This window comes from Sciurus vulgaris (genome assembly GCF_902686455.1).
Source record: "Sciurus vulgaris genome assembly, chromosome: 10".
Classification (NCBI taxonomy): Eukaryota; Metazoa; Chordata; class Mammalia; order Rodentia; family Sciuridae; genus Sciurus; species Sciurus vulgaris.
This window is the reverse complement of record NC_136470.1, coordinates 5,747,280-5,761,708: the sequence shown is the minus strand read 5'-3', so window position 1 is coordinate 5,761,708 and position 14,429 is coordinate 5,747,280. Positions and strand designations below refer to the sequence as shown.

Sequence of the window (14,429 nt, the reverse complement as noted above, 5' to 3'; positions counted from 1 at the left end):
GGTATTTAGATAAAGAGATCAATGGAACAAATTGTCCAAAATGAAACCTGCATATATTTAGACCACTGATTTTTGACTAAGGTGTAAAGGTAATTCAGTAGAGGAAAAATTAGTCTTTTCAACAAAAAATTATGAGTTTGGATCCACACCTCCCAGCATCAACAAAAATTATCTCAGGATGGAACACAAATAACCTAAGGTCAAAAAAATTCGTAAAGGGGCTGGGGAGATAGCTCAGTCGGTAGAGTGCTTGCCTTGTAAGCACAAGGCCCTGGGTTCAATCCCCAGTACCAAAAAAAAAAAAAAAATTCGTAAAATAAAACATCAAAGAAAACCTTTATGACCTGGGGTTAGGCAATGAATTCTAACCCGACAACCAAAGCACAAATCATGAAAGAACAAAAATGATAAACCAGACTTCATCAAAACATCTTCCTTTTTTCAAAAGCACTGTTAAAGGCTGGGGAGATAGCTCAGTTGGTAGAGTGCTCGCCTCGCAAGCACAAGGCCCTAGGTTCAAACCCCAGCACCAAAAAAAAAAAAAAAAAAAAAAAAAAAAAACACTTTTAAGCAAATGAAGAGATTACTAAAGGCCAAGGGAAGATACTTGACAAGTACATGTCTCATGATGGACCTATACCCAGAATAAAGAACTGAGTTCTCAACATTATTCAAACTCAACAATACTCAATATTCAAAATTCAACAGTGACAATCCATTTTACACAGAGTAAAAGATTTGAACAGACATGTCACCAAAGAAGGTAATACACATGGCAAATCAACATGTGAAGGTGATGGACATTATTAAGTAGTAAAATGAACACTGAAACTGCAAGGAGATACTACTGCACACCTGTGAGGATGGCTACAATTAAAAGGACTGACCAGACCACACATGGCAAAAATTTGGAGAAAACCGATGGGAAAATAAACCACTACCAGGAATTTTGAAAACAGTTCAAGAGTTTCTTTAAAAATCATACATAAGCTGAGCACAGGGCATACACCTCAGGACATAATCTCAGTCACGCAGGAGGTTGAGGCAGGAGCATATCCAGTTTGAGGCCAGTGCAGGCAACTGAGAGAGACCCCGTCTCAAAACAAAAATAAGGACTGGGGAATCTAGCTCAGAGGTAGAATACTCCTGGGTTCAATCCTCAGTTATTTAAAAAAAAAAAAAAAGTATATGCACACACATAACCCTAACACAATCCAGCTATTCCACTCCTAGTTTTTTTTTTTTTTTTTTTTTCCTGGGCATTGAGCCCAAGGGCACTTTACCACTGAGATACGTCTCAAGTCCTTTTTTATTTTGAAACAGGGTCTTGCTAAGTTGCTCAGAGTCCCACCAAATTGCTGAGTCTGGCCTTGATTTTGAGATTCTCCTGCCTCAGCCTCCAGTGTCACTGGGATTACAGGCATGTGATACTATGCTCCATTCCACTCCTAGGTATTTAAGCATGAAAAAAAGCACATGTCCACAGAGAAGTTCATATATTAATGTTGGCAGCTTTGCAATAGAAAAAAGATACAACAAAAATGTTCACTAATAGGTGAATGAATACACTGATGTATCTGCACAACAAAATACAATTTAGCAATAAAAGAAATGAACTGACAGAATACATGAATCTTTGAATTATGCTGAAAGCCAGAAAAAAGTACATAACTATGATTTCACTTATATTAACCTCTAGGAAATACAAACTAAATACAGTCACAGAGGACATATCAAACATGACAAACGTGACAAGGTAGTGCATGGGTATGGGGAGGAATTTCCAAGGAACCAAAGATTTCTGGAAGAGAGACACATTCACCATCTTCACTATGGTGATGGGTTCACAGGTGTAACATATGCCAGCATTTATCAACTTGAATACTATAAAATGTTCATGTGTATTTGATGTTAGACTAAGAAAAATAAAACACAAAAACAGACTATAGTTTTAATTCATGTATGCACGTTACCTGATACTAATGTAACTAGCATAAAATTTAAAGCTGCATCCCTAAGGGATCACAATCATAGATCGCCAGCATTCAAGGAATGACAAACATCACTGTGAAGGACTAACCCCACATGCCGACCAGTGTCCTTGGTCCCCAACCACTAATGCCAGCAGCACTCCCCAAAGCACTGCGATGCCAACATGCTCCACGATTCAAACGGAGAAACACTGCTCTAAAGAAAATCTCAAACTTGTAATTATAGAGCTGTACCATAGTTATAACCTGTAATAAACTATTGATAAAAATCACCTTTTGCTGTTATCATTAACCCAAATACAAAATAATCCTGGACCCAACGTAAAGTTTTTATTCATAAGCCCCGGCAGCAGCAAGAGCTCCATAAAATACCTTTCACTTCTCAATCCGACTCACGCTCCTCACCTCCTGGCAGATATGCCAACACAAAACTGAAAAGCGGGCTGGGGAGATAGCTCAGTCGGTAGAGTGCTTGCCTTGCAAACACAAGGCCCTGGGTTCAATCCCCAGCACCCCCAAAAACAAAACAAAAAAAACTGAAAAGCAACAAAACCAGGGTAGTCCTCAGAAGGTTCCTAATAGTAATTAGCACTCTGTACCTCAAAGGTCAATACATAAACTTCCACACACTGCTGCAAGAAATCAGCTCAGTACAAAAGCACAGAGATGAATGTAACTAGGAAAATAATTTCAACAATATCAAGAAAAATACAGGCTTAAAAATCTGTCAGTCAAGCCAAGAACAGTAGCACATGCCTGTAATCCCAGTGGCTCAGCAGCCTGAGGCAGAGGATGGAGCATCCAAAGCCAACCTCAGCAAAATCAAGGTGCTAAATAACTTAGTGAGACTCCGTCTCTAAATAAAATACAAAACAGGGCTGGAGATGTGGCTCCGTGGTTGAGTGCTCCTCCTCCCCACCAAAAAAGAGTCTGTCAGAATAGAGGACACGGACACAAACCCAAATAAATACAATTTTCTCATACTAGACAAAGGGGCCAAAAATATGCAATGGAGAAAAGATAGCCTCTTCAACAAATGGTGCTGGGAGAATTGGAAATCCATATGCAACAGAATGAAACTAAACCCATATCTCTCACCATGCACGAAACTAAACTCAAAATGAATTAAGGACCTCGGAATCAGACCAGAGACCCTGCAGATTATAGAAGAAAAAGTAGGTCCAGATCTTCAACATGTCGGCTTAGGACCAGACTTCCTTAACAGGACTCCCATAGCACAAGAAATAAAAGCAAGAATCAATAACTGGGATAGATTCAAACTAAAAAGCTTTCTCTCAGCAAAGGAAACTATCAGCAATGCGAAGAAAGAGCCTACAGAGTGGGAGAATATCTTTGCCAATCATACTTCAGATAGAGCACTAATCTCCAGAATCTATAAAGAACTCAAAAAACTCTACACCAAGAATACAAATAATCCAGTCGACAAATGCGCTAAGGAAATGAATAGACACTTCACAGAAGATCTACAAGCAATCAAAAAACATATGGAAAAATGTTCAACATCTCCAGTAATAAGAGAAATGCAAATCAAAACTCCACTAAGATTCCATCTCACCCCAATTAGAATGGCGATTATCAAGAATACGAGCAACAACAGGTGTTGGCAAGGATGTGGGGAAAAAGGTACACTCATACACTGCTGGTGGGGCTGCAAGTCTCATACATTGCTGGTGGGGCTGCAAATTAGTGCAGCCACTCTGGAAAGCAGTGTGGAGATTCCTTACAAAACTTGGAATGGAACCACCATTTGACCCAGCTATCCCACTCCTTGGCCTATACCCAAAGGACTTAAAATCAGCATACTACAGAGATACAGCCACATCAATGTTCATAGCTGCTCAATTCACAATAGCCAGACTGTGGAACCAACCTAGATGTCCTTCAATTGATGAATGGATAAAGAAACTGTGGTATATATATACAATGGAATATTACTCAACCATAAAGAATGATAAAATTATGGCATTTGCAGGCAAATGGATGAAATTGGAGAATATCATGCTAAGTGAGATAAGCCAATCTCAAAAAGCCAAAGGACGAATGATATCGCTAATAAGTGGATGACGACACATAATGGGGGGAGGGAAGGGTTAGGGTTAGAGAGGGGGGCAAGAATGGAGGAGGGAAGGACTGTATAGAGGGAAAAGAGGGGTGGGAGGGGTGGGGGGAAGGGAAAAAATAACAATGAATCAAACATTACCCTATGTAATGTATGATTACACAAATGGTATGCCTTTACTCCATGTACAAACAGAAACAACATGTATCCCATTTGTTTACAATAAAAAAAAAAATACATTATTAAAAAAAAAAAAAAAAAGAGTCTGTCAAAGCCACACGTGGTGGTGCACACCTACAATCCCAAAAACATGGGATGCTGAAACAGGAAGAGCCCAAGTTCAAAGCAAGCCTCAGCAACTTGGTAAGGCCCTTAGCAATTTGGTGAGACCCTGTCTCAAAATTTAAAAACGGGGGCTGGGGCTGTAGCTCAGTAGTTGAGCACTTGCCTAGCATGTGTGGGACACTGGATTTAATCCTTAATTAACAGTGCATAAAAATAATTATTAAAAAAAATTTAATAAAATAAAAAGGGCTAGGGGTGTGGCTCAGCAGTTAAACGCCCCTGCTTTCAACTCCTGGTACAAAATAAACAAACAAGCCCCTCCTTTACAAACCTAGTCCTTTGAAATTCTCATGCCCAATCATGTAACTCTAGTTTCTTCTTCCTCTTTCCCACTTCAGAACTTAACTGAAATTTTCAGGAGATCTATGAATTAAAACTGGCCCAATTGCTAAAGCAGAGTGAGGTATTAAGACAGCCAATCTTAATTCTTTTAAGCAGAAGTACCAAAGTATTCTTGCTCCCAATTGTTGGAGTTAACAGCAATCACAAATCTAAAATAAACTGGAGATTTGTAAACAGTGACAATTAGAACCACCTTTTAAAAAAATAATAATTATGCCCAGTACCTCCAGAAGCTAGAAATGAAGAACAAATTTAAGCTGGTCGTGTCACAAGTCTGTAATCCCAGCAGCTTGGGAGGTTGAGGCAGGAGGACTGTGAGTTCAAAGCCAGTCTCAGTAACTCAGCAAGTTCTTAAGCAACTCAGAGACCTTGTCTCTAAATAATACAGAAAAGGGCTGGGGACGTGGCTCTGTGGTTAAGTGCCCCGGGATTAAGTGCCCCAGGATTCAATCCCCAGTACCAAAAAATATAGTAATACTTTAAAAGAGCTACTGGTGTGTGGTCTTCCTCTACTAAATCTAAAGCTGCCCCCAGTACTCTGGAAGACAGGGCCAAAATGCTAAAGCTCACATTGCCTTTCCAATACAGTTATAGACATTAAAGGTTTGGGGGGTTTTCTTGCATTTCACCAAGGGAGGAAAAAAATGAATGCCCAGCCCCACCATAAAGATTCTGATTTAACTAGTTTCGGGCCCACTCTGGACATGTAGAACATAGAAAGTTCTCATCAAAAAAAATCAGAACCACTGACAAAATGGAGTAACTTCATTAAGAAACAATGACAAATCCAGGATATGACAGATGTCTGTCTCTTCAGTAAATGAGTAGCATAGTAACACAATCATTCAATTTTATACAATCAATGCAATGCGTGGACCTGAATCCTTGCCTCCTCCCACCGTGCCGCCACATACTGGGAATTGAACACAGGGGCACTTAACCATTGAGCCACAATTCCAGCCCTTTATATTTTTTGAGACAGGGTCTCACCAAGTTGCTTAGGGCCTCCCAGAACTGCAGAAGGTGGCCTTGAACTTGCAATCCTCGCCTCAGGCTCCAGAGCCAGTGGAATTGCAGGTGTACTACACACCTGCCATGGACCTGAATTTGAAGTAATCATAAAAAAACATTCAGGGAAGCCAGACATGGTGGAGTACACCTATAATCCCAGCAACTCAGGAGGCTGAGGCAAGAGAATCTCAAATTCGAGGCCCTAAACAATAGGGCCTGATACGCTTTCTCAAAAAATAAAAAGGACTGGGGAGGGGGAGGTGGCTCACTGGTTAAGTGCCCCTGGGTTCAAGTCACAGTTCCAAAAAAAAAAACTTTTTTCATTGTGGTCCTAGAGATCCAATTCAGTCTTCATGATAAGTACATGCTCTACCACTGAATAGGCCTTTATAGAGATGCAGTCTGAACAATTTAGAGATGAATTCAGCGTTTGGTATTTGCTTTAAAATACTCCAGCATATTAACCAATGAAACGAATGGCTAGCTAAAGCCAGGCACAGTGGCACAGCCTGTAATCCCACCTCCACCGGAAACTTAGGCAGAAGGATTGCAAGTTTGAGGCCAGCCTAAGCTAGTAAGACCCTCAGCCAAAATAAAAATGTTTAAAGGGCTAGGGATGTAGCTCAGTAACAGAGTGCTTGCCTATCATGCTGAAGGTCCTGGTTCGATTCCCATACCCCCCCAAAAAAAAGAATGGTTATCTGGAAACTGCTTAAAAACAACAGTGGGACAAAGATTAGCAGATGATTAGTCACTGGATAATGGGTTCCTAGTGGTGGTTTATTTCTTTTTTTTTTTTTCTTTGGTTCTAGGGATTGAATCCCCGGGGCATTTTACCACCTAGTGACGTCCCTATCCCTGACCAGGCTCTTCTCAAACATGCAGTCCTCCAGCCTCAGCCTCCCCTGTCACTGAGATTATAGGCATGTGCCACCACACCCCATTACTCCGTTTTTGTTTGAAAATTTAATTAACAGTTTATACTAAAAATTACATACCTCAAATAGAAACCAAAGTAAATAGCAAATTGGCAACAAATTCAAATCTGTTAATGGCATACAGAAAATCATTACATTCTTATTTATATACATTTGAATACTTCATTTTTAAAAATATTAAAGAGCCATGTGCAGTGGCACATGCCTATAATCCCAGCAGCTCAGGAGGCTGAGGCAGGAGGGATCAAGAGTTCAAAGTCAGTCTCAGCAACTTAGCAACGCTCTAAGCAACTAAGTGAGACCCTGTGTCTAAGTGAAATACAAAAAAAAGGTGGGGATGTGGCTCAGTGCTTAAGTGCCCTGAGGTTCAATCCCCACTACCAAAAAAATACATAAGTAATAAAGATTGGAGACACTGGATATCTAGAACCTACACATAGGGCTGGGGATATAGCTCAGTTGGTACAGTGCTTGCCTTGTAAGCACAAGGCCCTGGGTTCAATCCCCAGTACTGGAAAAAAAAAAAAAAAGAAAGTCTTCATTTAGAACCTACACATATGTCCATGATTTAAAAAAAAGAGAAGTAAATTATACAGGTGGTATGCCGTCCACCACTGAGTGCTGGGGATGGGGTGGAGATAAAGAAAAAGGAGGATACCCACCCATCAGTAAATCACCCAGATAATGAGCTGCAATCTGTCATAACCAGATATTGGTTATGTATTACATAATTTAAATAATTTTAAACAGAATATCTCAAGGAGGATTTTAAGCAATTTTTTTTTTTTTGCAAAAAACTTGTTTAAACTTAAAACTGATTTTTAAGTAATTTTTGCAATAATTACAGCAAACAATAATTGTATTGTTTCAAAAAGTAATTTTCTTTCCAAAAGCATGACCCTAGGGTCATATCAACAATGCTTTTCTGCTTCACAGAAAAAGCCATTTTATATATCAACAAGAGTAAAACATAAACCCTTTTACTGTTCCCTTGACTTAAAAAAAAAAAAATCTTCAGCTGGGAGTGTAGTTCAGTGACAGAGCACTTCACTAGCATGTGTCAGACCCCAGTGCAGCAACCAAAAAAAGGAAAAAAGAAAATTGGAAATATCAAACCCAACAAATTTGGCCCTCGAGCAGAACTTTTTTAAGTCATTCTTCTGAAAATGTTCACTTTTCAAGAGAAAAATCTAAGAAATATTTAAACTTGTTACTTTCACCAGGATTCAAATGTTACTACTTGGTGGTGCGGGGGAGGGCTGCAGGCATGGCTGCAGTGGAGAGTCTAGCTTAGAGTTCTGGAGGCCCTAGATTAAATCCCAACTGCAAAAATATACACTTACTGTTAAAATATGCATATAACATCCATTATTTTTCCAAATGTTTTTAGTTGTAAATGGACACAACACCTTTATTTATTCATACATATGTGGTGCTGAGGATGAAACCCAGTGCCTCACTCGTGCTAGGCAAGCACTCCACCACTGAGCTAAAAACCCAATTCCACATCCATTTAATACTTACTGTTCATATATGTATATAACAAATCCTATGGCTAATACCTTTTTACTTTTAATACAACAATGTTAAGATTCCACCGCTTCCTGCTTAGAATCGTAACTGAAGTTAATTCAGAGAATTCTTCCCAATTATTTTCCTTATTCAGGACAATGAACGTGGCCTGGCAACCCCAAAGAATCTTTTCTCCCAACATACAAATTGTCGAAAATATTTTCCAAGAAAATGTTTATTTCTTTAAGGACAAATGAATCCTTGCAATTACTATATCTGTGGAGAAAACCGAATTATATTTTAAGAGTTGAAAGACATAAGGTATAAACTACGTTTACACTGCTCAGAAAAGTAAAACACTTATCAATTCAAAGCTCATGTTTTTATACACAGCAAGACCAAGCGTAAAACTCAGTAAAGTAAGTCAACTTCCTAAAGCATTCAACAAAAATTGTACTGCTCAGAAGAGAAGTAAGGGAGTGACATATTCAAGCAGCAGCAAGTCTCCCCATGCTGCAGAGGAAAAGAAAAAGGAAAACCTCGACGGGAACCTTTCCCCACCTTCCGAGACCGAGGACTATTCCTAGGGAACAAGTGGTCGGAACACCTGGGCGGGGCAGAGGAGAGGCGGCCAATCAGAGCTCGCCTTACGCTCCGGGCCGAGGGAGCAGGAGATGAGAGCGCCCCGCTGAGTGGCTGGCGGGCGCACACCGCCCCCGAAGGCAGCCGCACCTGGAGGTGAGGCCCGGCCCGGCCGCGAGCCCGCAGCGCCCCCTCCACCGCCCCCCGAGCCCGCTTCCTGCCAAAACAAACCCCGCCGCCTCCAAAGCAAAACAAACCCCGGCCAGGCGCCGGCCCTCCGTCCCGGCCGCCCGCCCCGCGCGCCCGCCGCGGGGAGCCGGGGCGAGGGCAGGCGCGGCGCGGAGGACGCGGGCGGAAAGCTCGGTGCTCACCAATTCCTCGTAGCTCCTGCTGTGCTCGTTGCCCTCCCAGTCCAACCTCTTCGGCAGCAGCTGGAAAGACACGAAACGCGCCCGCGTGACCACCGCTCCGGCGCGGGGCCGCGGGGGCGCGGGCGGGGCCCTGCGGGGCCGGGGCCGGGGCGGGCGGGACGCGCGGGGACGGCGGCACCGACCTGGTACTGCTCCAGCTCCTGCACCAGCACCTGCGGCAGAGACGCGCGGTCAGCGGCGGCCCGGCGCCCGGCCGCCCCCCGCCCCCCGCGGCCGCCCGCGCTCACCTGGGCGGCTCTGCGGCACGGGCCGGCCGATAGGTACCGGGCGATGAGGAAGTACAGCTCTGCGGGGGGAAGACGGGGCGGTCAGCGCGGCGCCGGGCGCGGGGCCCGGGGGGCGCGGCGCCGCGTCTTACCCGACTCGATGAGCGGCACCGGGCGTCGGGCGGGCGCGGGCTCCGCCATGGCCGGGCGCGGGGCGGGGGGCGAGCGGGCGAGCGAAGCGTGTAGGCCGCGCCGAGGCCTGACCGGGCCGGCGTCCCCTCTCCTCAGGCGCGCGCCGCCGCCGCCATGCCGTGCGCGCCGCCAGCGCCCGACGCCTCCGCGGGGGAGGAAGTAGCCCCGCCGCGGGGACGCAAAGTAGTCCCTCCGGGGGCCGCGCGAGCGAGCCTCGGGGCCGCGCCGTCAGAGCGCGCCCGCCTCGCGCGGCTCCCTGCGGCTCGGGGGCGGCGGGGCGGGGCGGGGCGCGCGCGTGGCCCCGGATCCCTGCGCGGTGAGGCGGCGCCGGCCTTTGTGCGGCGGCGGCGGCGGCGACCGCGAACGGACTGCGGGCGGGCGGGCGGGCGGGCGGGAGCCGGGGGCGGAGGTCGGCGGCGGGCGGGCGGCCGGGGGCGGGGCTCGGGAGGGCGGGGCCGCGGCAGACGCGGCCGCCCACCCCGCGGGTCGCCGCCCGGGAGGGGCGGGTCGCGGGCGGTCACCCGAGGCCAGCGCGTCTGCCCCCCACCGGAGAGCGGTCGCTCGAAGGACGCGAGGCTCTGCCGGCCCCCGACACTGCGTCTGGCCGGAGCCGCGCCAGCTGCTGCGCGGCCTGCGTCACCACCTGCGGCGCTGCAGCAGGCGGGATCTAGGGGACCCGCGCGGCCCCGCGGCGTCCCGCAGAGCGCGTCCCGGCGGCGATGACTTAGCCGGATTCCTCTGAGGACGGAGGGGAGGGAAAGGGCAGTGCAAACTGCAGCCGGCTCCCAAGGAACCCGGACGGAGGGTTATCTGGATCCTCTCGGAAGGCACCGATAGGATTTGAGGTCGGAGAGAGGGACAAGGGCCAGGAATTTCCTTCATTGCAGTGCTGCGCTTCCTGTTAGCCCTACAGCGGGGAGCGAAAGAAACATCCCTCCCGCATGGAGCGCGCGTTACGGAGAACCGGCGCAGCACGCGGAGGCTAGGTGCGAGGTTACAGCAGACTCCGGACTCACCTGAACCTTTCACTGGTTCCACCGGTTTTTAGGTTGGGGGCCTTGAGCAGGAAACTGAACCTTTGGGTCTCAACTGTGAACAGTAGCTAGTATTTTTGTTTACATCATAGGCCTATGAGCATGTAAGGACTTGATAGTGTTTCTAGCATATAGTGAGCACCGAATAGGAGCTACCTGCCCCATGCTGGGGATTGAGCCCAGGCGTACACTATCCCCAACCCTTTTTTATTTTGAGACTGGTTCTCACTAAATTGCCTAAGCAAACCTGGAACTTTCAATCCTCCTGCCTCAGCCTCCTGAGTAGCTGGGATTACAGGCAAGTGCAACTATGCCCAGCTGACTTGCATTACTAACACCAAATAGCTAGAGTTCTTTCCTAACAATCCAAACAGGTTTGCAGTGGTGCTCAATTAATCCAGCAGACACTATCAAGTGATGGGTTAAAAAGATGAAGGAGAGGTCTGGGGTTGTGGCTCAGTGGTAAAGCACTTGCTTGGCATGTGTGAGGCACTGGGTTTGATCCTTAGCACTACATAAAAATAAAGATATTTTTTAAAAATGAAGGAATACTCCACAGCTTTGCCAGGATTTTATAGCATTTTAGGGGAAAACATGAGCAAATAGTGACAAGGTTTTGGGCAGAAGCAGAAGAGACATGCTTGCCTGAGGGAGAGGAAATGATAGGGAAGATTGAGTTATGCAACTACAATTCATGGAAAAGGATTATAGGTATATGAACAACAAAGAGACAAGACATGAAATAGCATTTCAGTCAGTTCAGGTGGCCCATGCCTGTAATCCCAGTGGCTCCTCATTACAGGCTCCTCCAGAGGCTGAGGCAGGAGGATCCCATCTTCAAGGCCAGCCTCAACAACTTAGGGAGACCCTGCCTCAATAAAATATGAAGAAGGACTGAGGATGTGGCTCAGTAGTTAAACCCCTCTAGGTTCAATCCTGGTACCAAAAAATAAATAAATTTCAAGTCTAAAGATCTCCAGTTTAGGGGCTGGGGAGATAACTCAGTTGGTAGAGCGCCTGCCTCGCAAGCACAAGACCCTGGGTTCAGTCCCCAGCACCGCAAAAAAAAAAAAAAAAAAAAAAAGAACTCCAGTTTAGTATGTGACTCCTCAGGGTGCCTTTGGATTGGTCAGGACCTTTAACTCAGAAGTTGAAATTGGAAACAACTGAAGGGTTGCAAGTCAGGAAGGATGGATTTGAGAGGGTTGAAACCAAGAGGCAAGAAAATCAAACTGAAATGGAAAAGAAGCGAAGAAGCATCCGAGCAGTGGTTATAAGGAAACAGAGAAGATGGCAATGTTGAGGTAGAATGGAAGGGAAGAATCGTGGGGCTGGGGGCGCAGCTCGGTGGTGGGGTATAGCATGCGTGAGGCCTGGGTTCAGTCCCCTGTCCTGGTAAGGGTAAAGTCGTCCCACCAACCGCAGAGGAGCACTCAAGCTGCAGCTAATTGTTAAGAAGTCTAACTTCTTGGGAAGACTTGATGTTTCTGAAATCGTAGCTCACGTATTCCTGTGGGACAGTATGGTCTGACGCTGCACAATTAACTAAAGTTTGCAAATGACTAAGGCAAGGAGAATTTAGAACTTTCCAAGATTGACCAGGAGTTGTGTGTTTCATTTTGTAACAATACCATGAAATTTAAAAGCCCACAAAAGGTATTACAGGAATTTATATCCCAAATGCCAGTCATTGGCTGGAGTTATAATTCTGGTGTGGGCAAGCGTGGTAAGTGTTAGCATGAGATTAGAAACCACGGCATGAATCTTTCCAAGAGCTGGGGTAGTCCTTCTACAGCTTTGACACCTAGCACAAATGCTCATCCAGATTTAAAACAGGCTCAAAGAGGCACACCTCCCCTTTCAACTCCCAAGTAACAGAGACCCAGATAGGACTCACATAGGCCTAGGAAAGGGGAACACACTCCACCAGCAGCTAGGTGATGGGTGCCTGCCAGAAGTGCCCTCCAAACAGGGCTGGACTCGGTATGTGTCTCTCACACAGTTGAGTAGCAACTCTCCCAAATGCGCAAGCTAAGGTTTACTTTTGGATAAGTGGAAATAAGTTTTGAAATTACATAGAGAACTGAGTTATCAGAAAATTGGTTGGTAAACAAGGGTTGGAAGAATCTTTAACCACTGGTGATGTTAAGTTATAATACGGTCACCCCTCTCCACTGTTGGGATACATCTTCAAGGAAAATACAGATTAAGCCTTTGGCCAGCAAGCCCTCTCCTAAATAAACATGCTGGTCCTGGAACTAGCTCTTAGCCTCTTAATTTGCTCCCTTTGCAGTGAGAAAGTGGACCAGAGAGATTGAGAAAGGCCTGGGCACAGAGCTAGTAAATGGCCCCCAGGCTGCCTCGGGTGAGAGCCCTGCCTCAGAACACAAGCCTGCAAAATTCTTTCTCCCCTTGCTGTTTCACAAAGGAGGGAAATCAGGTCTGGAAAGTAGGAGATTGACACCTCGTCGTGCAGCCAGTACCTGAAAGAGCTGGAATTTGAAAATCCATGTGAAAGTACGTGCATGATCTCACATATCACAAACAACTCTTAGATCTGGTTCTTCTCACACTAAGGATGAAGAAACAGCTTTGGAAAGGTTAAGAATTGGCCTAAGTATGGAAAACTTGGAGCGGGGGGGGGGGGGGGGGGGGGGGGAGTGAGGCCTTCCCTGTTACCACATAGGAAGCCCCCAAAGATGAAGTGTGGAAAGCAGAACACAAACCAGTCTGGCTCCAGCGATTCACATGAGGGACGGGAAAACCAGAGAACTCGGGCAAAAATGCAGATTGGGACAATTTTGAAAGATAGAAAAATGGGGTAAGTCCAGGCCAAGTGGCACAAGCCTATAATCTCAGCCACTCAGGAGGCTGAGGCAGGATCACAAGCTCAAGGCCAGCCTGGGCAAAGGAGCAAGGGAGACCATGTCTCAAAATTAAAAAGGGCCAGGGTGGAGCTCAGGGGTAGAGCGCTTGCCCAGCATGTGGGAGGGCCTGGGATCCAACACCAGCACTGCAGAAAGGCAGAGATGAGGAAATCAGCAGTGGAGAGCTCACGAAGAAAATGAGATACGTGATTCGAAGCCCAGGGGTGTGCCGGTGCAGGTTATGTCAGCTGGTTCAGGTTCCTTCGGGAGGCACTGATGTTCCTGCATCACATCGGCACAGCTTTGAGGGACACGAGTAGATGTGACGCCGAACCTACCTGTGGAGCAGCGGTGCCACAGACGGATCAGTACATGGGGAGAAGTCAGGTGCACACCATCGCATTCACCCGGCAGAACTGAAGGCAGGCTCCCGGGTTCCCCTGGGATCGTCCCCGCAGCACGAAGAGTCCATCTCCTGACAGATTTTCAGAGAACTGTGCAGGCACCATGAGGACATTCGATCTCTGGCCCAGCCCCTCCGTCACTGGGAGATCTTGCCTCTAATTCTTGAGGCCCCTTTTCCACCCACCGCGGGTGTCGTCTTTCCCTCGGGACCTTTTCTTCCCTTCAAGTCTAACCCCGCCAGCTGTCCCCTTAACACTGCTTGTCCCTGCCTCCCTCGGCAAATTGTCTGCACATGTATCTGCTCCCTCTCCACATTCTGCCTCTCCCGTCGCTGACTTCTGTCCCTGTTTGTTCCTGGCTTGCAGGCATGGCCCATGTCTGTCTCCAAGTCTCACCAGCTCTCGCTGAACTGCTCGCACGTTCAAACAAGCACAGCGGGGCTGGGTGCAGGACGTCTGCGTTCTGGCGGCCTTGAGCAACCTCTGTGGCCGTC

At 46.6% G+C, this 14,429-nt stretch overlaps 1 protein-coding gene across 1 annotated transcript in view; it reads right to left on the bottom strand.

Moving 5' to 3' along the window:
• BRWD1 (bromodomain and WD repeat domain containing 1) overlaps window positions 1-9,912 on the bottom strand; it is a 113,743-nt gene extending 103,831 nt beyond the window's left edge. Inside the window, 4 exon segments of the mRNA XM_079155832.1 lie at window positions 9,173-9,232; window positions 9,355-9,384; window positions 9,460-9,518; window positions 9,591-9,912. Coding sequence (XP_079011958.1) covers window positions 9,173-9,232; window positions 9,355-9,384; window positions 9,460-9,518; window positions 9,591-9,639 — 198 coding nt within the window. The 5' untranslated portion in view covers window positions 9,640-9,912.
• Window positions 9,913-14,429: the final 4,517 nt, after the last annotated feature.